We start from the raw sequence: 6,422 nt of genomic DNA, 5'->3' as shown, positions 1-6,422 counted from the left end.
TTTTTTCGTTGTGATAGATTTGTGATCGTTGGAGGGGGCAATGCTGCTGGATATGCAGCAAGGACTTTCGTCGAACACGGAATGGCCGATGGCAGGCTCTGTATTGTATCCAAAGAGGTGAATTCTATATCCTATTTTGCATTTTTATTGATTCTTTTACTCCTTATTTTACTTTTGAATTTTAGTTTAGTTTTTTCTTTTTTTTTTCTGTTAATGTTTTGCAGGCATATGCACCGTATGAGAGACCGGCTTTGACAAAAGGCTACTTGTTTCCCCTAGACAAGAAACCAGCTCGATTACCCGTAAGAATTTTCAGCATTATGTAGATACATTTCTTTTTTTCAATCTGTACTTGAATTATACTATTTTGTGCTCGTTTAAGAATTATGTCTAATTAAACGTCCATGAGTGTACTTTGGGTCATTGGTGAGAGTATTCGATGTTTCAAAATTCAATGTATTTTGCTGTATTTATGTGATGTTAAATTGGAAATGTCTAGCAAGTTCAGGTGGTCAGTGATTAGAACTTTAATCTTTTTCTGGTCTTATTTTCCGCCGGCTTCTAATTTTCATGCTTGTAATTGTTATGTCTGGTTATGCTGGCTTTTTTCCAAATCATCATAGGGTTTTCATACTTGTGTCGGATCTGGTGGTGAAAGGCAAACTCCTGAATGGTATAAAGAGAAAGGGATCGAGGTATTTCGTCTAACTGCTTTAGTTATTAATGTTTTGTAATGTTTAATTTCATTAACCATTTGTTATGTCCTGCTTGTTTAAGAGTCTTTTGTTCTGGCCCCCTTCTAGGAAGTTACTTAATCGGAAATTACATTGCAACCTAAGAAAAAAAATGTTTTTAATTAAATAGTGTATGAAGTGAAACTTTAAGAAGCTTATCCCAGTTTAAGTCTCTGGTTATGAAGGGCTATTGATGTTTTATATAATGTTATTTTTAATCTTTATCTATTGCTTCTCTTATATGAGTAGATGATTTATGAGGATCCAGTAACGACTATTGATATAGAAAAGCAAACTCTAACCACAAATTCTGGCAAATTGCTGAAGTATGGGTCTCTTATAATTGCTACCGGATGTACAGCCTCAAGGTATACTTATCAGTTTGTAGTAGCTTCCCATTTATTTGTCCTAGATTATATGCATGAATTGGTGAAACAGTACAAGAAGAAAAAAAGAGGACACTGATATCTTGACTATATTTGTTTTAGATTTCCAGAGAAAATCGGAGGAAACCTTCCTGGTGTTCATTACATTCGGGATGTTGCAGATGCTGATTCACTAATCTCATCTTTGGTACTTTTAGTTTCTTCTACTCATATCTTTTTATTTCCTTTTCATGATGTTACCTTGATAATAACGTCCATTTAATAATTTAGGAGAAGGCAAAGAAGGTGGTTGTTGTTGGAGGTGGTTATATCGGGATGGAGGTTGCTGCTGCTGCTGTTGGCTGGAAACTTGATACTACGGTATGAGTTCATTACATTTGGTAAATGTAATTGGTTCAGTAATTAATGAAACCAAAAAGAATTATTCTATTTCTGCTGTAGCTTTCCCTTAGATGGTCCAAGCTGATGTGGCACTTTTGATAACTTGAAAAATGAAAAGTTTCATTGTGTTTCAAGACATGCATGTATAGAGATATGTACTCATGTGTGCCTGTGCATAAGACTACATTATCTTCTATTTTGCATTTAAGGTTTGGTGATCTTATGTAAATTCTTTGACTTGCTGAGCTTTAATGCAGTTTCCTTTTGCTCCTAATGTAGATCATTTTCCCAGAGAATCATCTTTTGCAAAGATTATTCACTCCTTCCCTTGCTCAAAGATATGAAGAGCTCTACAAAGAGAATGGTGTCAAATTTTTAAAGGTACTATTTCTTTTTCTCTCTCTCTCTGTCTCTCTCTCTGTGACACATACCCTGCTATTAGTGTGTGTGTTCACTTATGCTCCAATAACCCATGCCTATCCACTTGGATGCAAATTCCATTAGTTTGAAATTGGTTTTCAATTAGTAGCCAGTAAACACCTGAATTTGATTATTACCCTGTGAACTGAGTTTCTGATATTGTTAACCAATGACCAGGGTGCTTCTATCAAAAACTTAGAAGCTGGTTCTAATGGACGGGTAGCTGCTGTTAAACTTGGAGATGGATCCACCATAGAAGCAGACACGGTAACCATTTTGCTATAAGTAAAATTTCTTTATTTGTTAATAGTGGTAGAACTGATCAAATGGCCCTTTCACCCTATATTTTCACCATTCCACAGATAATTATTGGTATTGGGGCAAAACCTGCAGTTAGTTCCTTTGAAGTGTTGGGATTAAATACCACTGTTGGTGGCATACAGGTGAGCATCATCTGTAACTTTTTTTATTGAATTATGTGCTCATTTATATTATCTATTAACTCATAATGCATAGTTATACATGTATCTAGTACCATGTGTGACGTAATTTTGTATGTTATTGTGAAATTGATGGTGCTCTATGCAGGTAACCAAGTATTGTATATTAATTGCAAAAATCATGCCTTGATGGATGTTGTATGTTTTCCATGTTTTCTATTCTTTATTGATAAAAAGACCACTAGACCAACAGCGTTTTATTTTCACACCTTTAACTTATAACCATAGTTGAGATATTGATTGTTTCTAGTAGAGTATATGGATATGATCATTGATGACTCTGCACATGAACCAGGTTGATGGTCTATTCCGGACAAGCATACCTGGAATTTTTGCAGTTGGAGATGTTGCTGCATTCCCCCTTAAGGTACAATTTTCTCAAATCAATATACATTTTTCCTTTCAAGATCTGTAAGTACACATGGTTTTTCATGAACAGATGTATGACCGCATGGCAAGAGTTGAACATGTTGATCATGCTCGTCGATCTGCACAGCATTGTGTTAAGGCATTGCTTAGTGCTCAAACTCACACGTATGTGATTGTCTATCTCTTATCTTCCATCATGCCTAATTTCTAGGGTGTTAGATACACTGCTGGTGATTATCTTTCATTCTGAAATGTTAATGAGTTGCATCATTACATGTTTTCCAGGTATGATTATCTGCCATATTTTTACTCAAGGGTTTTTGAGTATGAAGGGAGCCCCAGGAAAGTTTGGTGGCAGTTTTTTGGGGACAATGGTGAGAATATCTTACATGCATTTTTAGCATTGCATTTATATGTATTTTTTTATCTCATATTCAGCATTTACAATTATAATCTTTTTGGCAGTTGGAGAGACCGTTGAGATTGGGAATTTTTATCCGAAAATTGCTACTTTCTGGATAGATTCTGGTAATAGACTCTTTCTCTCTCCCCATTTTCCATTACATTTTTCACAAAGTATGATTAAACTTTTTCTTCGTGCCATTACAGGTAAACTGAAAGGAGTTTTTCTTGAAAGTGGAAGTGCCGAGGTATTTTTCTTTATAAGATTTCTAATTTTCCATGCCAATTAGCATTGCTGGTTGATTAGTTGACACTGTTTACTAAGAATGAGAAATCTGGGCTATCTCTGAGAGTAGTCTGACAATGTGCTGGAATGCGGAAAGTGTTAGGATGAAACTAGATGCATGGTATTCATACAGAAAGAAGATTCCTAATAAAGAATATTTGTAGACAGCTAAATATTGTATCAAGGCAAGTTTTTTCAATACAAATATAATAATATGTGGAAAAAGGAAGCCAAATCTGGATATCAGTTTCGAGTTGACCATTTATTAAATCAAAATCTTAATGATGCTCAAGATGGATTGTAGGAGATGCACTTGTTGCTTGTAGGACCAACTTCAGTAAGAGATTGTATTCTTGAAGCATTCTGTGGTACTATGAGATGACAATGTCGAGTATAGTATCCGTCTTGGCATTGTATACTGCAGAAAAATCAGTTCTTAGTTAGGTTGAGAGGCTTTCAAAGAGGTTTGAAAAAGTTTATTTTGTGGGGTTGACCAAATACATGTTACCTAGTTATCCTATGCAGCTTAGAGATTTGAATGGTTGCTAAATTTGAAGATGAAGTATCACAAACATGAAATCCCTTTTCCAATATAATCTGAAATGCTGTTTTTGTTTTTCGATCGTTTCTCCTGTATCTTTTGTGCTATGTTATCTTAGGCTTTGCTTCCAAGGCTCTAATATGCACTCACCATGCTGTTATGTTACAGGAATTTAAACTCCTTCCTGAACTTGCAAGGAGCCAGCCCTCCATTGACAAAGCCAAGCTTCAGAAAGCATCTTCGGTTGAGGAGGCCCTAGAAATTGCTAAAGCCTCCCTACTAGTTGGGCAGAAACCTTAGTTGCACGCAGAACCTCTCTGCACATAACCATCTTACAGTTACCTTCTTCAATATCCTTAAAGCAAGGGAATCATTCGTCCTAATAATATCTCGGAACCTTTCCCATTATTTCATGAAATAATTGTTTGAAACTAAGCATGACGGAAAGGTATAAAGTCTATTTTGATATGCACTAGAAATTATGGTGGATGAAACTGCTTCTGGGCGTTTGAGGATCCAATTATAACTAAATGAGTTCCTTGGTTCGTAATATAGGGACTTTCCTGTTAACATTCTGATGTTTCAGATCTGGTAGTGGAAATGAATGCGGCTCCCGAGCATTGCTGTTCGGCTTAAATTGGCGGCCATTGCCGGATTTGGGATGGTTACGCCCTCTCCTACGTACCTCCTAAGTCTGTACTCTCGAAAGCCTATCCTTGTCTTCTTCCTGCTTTGATGTTACCCATGATTTTTGGCTTATCACAAGCATCGCACACCCAGACGACTCCGCACTCCGCAGTATATAAAAAGGAAACTTACTATTATTATACTCTGTCGACAATTAATCTGAATTTACTAAATAAAATGGTTTAGTTTTTAACATTAAATGAAATTAAAAAATTAACAAATAAAAATGTTCTTTCAATACAAACTCAATCACACACTTATGTATAATAATGAATATAATTAATTCCATCAGGTAAATAAATTAGTAATTATAATTTTATAAAAAGTGATTTTTGTATTTATATTTACATAACATAAATAATTATTAATTAAGGGTTAACACTACTTGAGCTATTGCCAAACTACTTAATATGTTCTTAAATGTTAGTTGAACTAAAATTTATTAAAGTATTGTTACACATAAATACTCAAATAAAGAAAAAAGGAAAAACATCCTAGTGAGCATAGAAGTGTTGACTGAATTGAATTTATACATAGATCATCATAATTAATAATCTTTATTTATAAATAATTGGTGATAGTTAAAAAATTTTCTCAACTATTAAAAAAATTTTAAATTAATTTTTATTTTTCATTATATTCAATCAATTAAATAAATTTTTATAACTAATAGTTAATTAATTATTGTTACTTAAAATGTTATTTATTATTTTATATCACATATATCATAATAAATGATAACATGACATGTTAATATAGTATAATGATAAAGTCACGTGAATTTTTTTACTTTCCATATCAATGTCATGCAAGTATAAAATGATAAGTGATATTTTAACTAATGTCGATTAATCAATTGTCCATCATAAGAACTTATTTGACATAAAGACTTGATTCAACATAATGAAAAATAAAAATTTATTTAAATTTTTTAAATAATTTAAAAATTTTTAAAACATTATATATATTTTCTTTTCTATAATGTAAAATGGAAATAGATTGCTTTTTGATTTATTAGCTGGGAAACCTTATATGACGTAGCCATGAAATTTTCTATTAGTTGAGCAGCCAAATGGAAAGAGACTTGTAAATTATAAGAAACCCGCCAACGTTTCTTACATAAGATTTGAGTCATGACTTGAATCACGTCTTATTAAAAACAATAATAAAAAGAATAATAGATGATGTAAAAAGCAGTACAGTACAATCAATCAGTCCAAACATTACCCTATTAAAGCAAACAGTTGAAATTGGAGGACAATGCTCTGGGTAATCATGAAAGAGATTCCCCACGTTTGTAATTTACATGTTTAATGATTTGTATTAGCAATTAACAAACAAAAAGGAAGAATAGTGTTCGGATACTAACCCACAAATCAAAATCATCTCCCTCGACATCCACTATAACTATGAAATGAACGGATCAAGACTAGGGATAGCTTTGCCGTCCTTGACTAAATTATGGACTAAATTAGCAATAAAAAATGGTTAATCTCACATTAGATTAACTTTTTCTTTGTAAATCAAGTCATGGACTTGATTCACATACAGCATCATGCAAGACAATATCTCTTTGGATTATCCCCACACCACTTGCATTTTAGTAAAATTTAGACTTTAATATTTACTTTTTCAAACAAGGAAAAACTGACTGATCATTGATGCTAGAGGTAACATGCTTTTTACATCTTTACGTACACAAAAATAAAAAGGAAA

The 6,422-nt window shown here is 33.2% G+C and overlaps 1 protein-coding gene across 1 annotated transcript; it reads left to right on the top strand.

The window, feature by feature from the left end:
• Positions 1-20: 20 nt before the first annotated feature.
• MDAR6 (monodehydroascorbate reductase 6) lies at positions 21-4,589 on the top strand. The gene is made up of 15 exons (XM_021433886.2): positions 21-117; positions 225-302; positions 624-695; positions 984-1,102; positions 1,223-1,307; positions 1,391-1,480; positions 1,781-1,882; positions 2,099-2,188; positions 2,284-2,364; positions 2,717-2,788; positions 2,861-2,955; positions 3,076-3,164; positions 3,256-3,318; positions 3,400-3,440; positions 4,188-4,589. Exons 1-15 carry the CDS (start codon positions 82-84, stop codon positions 4,317-4,319), a joined length of 1,245 nt encoding a protein of 414 aa, XP_021289561.2. The 5' UTR covers positions 21-81; the 3' UTR covers positions 4,320-4,589.
• The last annotated feature ends 1,833 nt before the right edge of the window (positions 4,590-6,422 follow it).

This window comes from Theobroma umbraticum, unplaced genomic scaffold, assembly GCF_002168275.2.
Source record: "Theobroma umbraticum cultivar Fairchild unplaced genomic scaffold, ASM216827v3 scaffold_30.0, whole genome shotgun sequence".
Lineage (NCBI taxonomy): Eukaryota > Viridiplantae > Streptophyta > Magnoliopsida > Malvales > Malvaceae > Theobroma > Theobroma umbraticum.
This window is presented reverse-complemented; position numbering and strand designations above follow the sequence as displayed.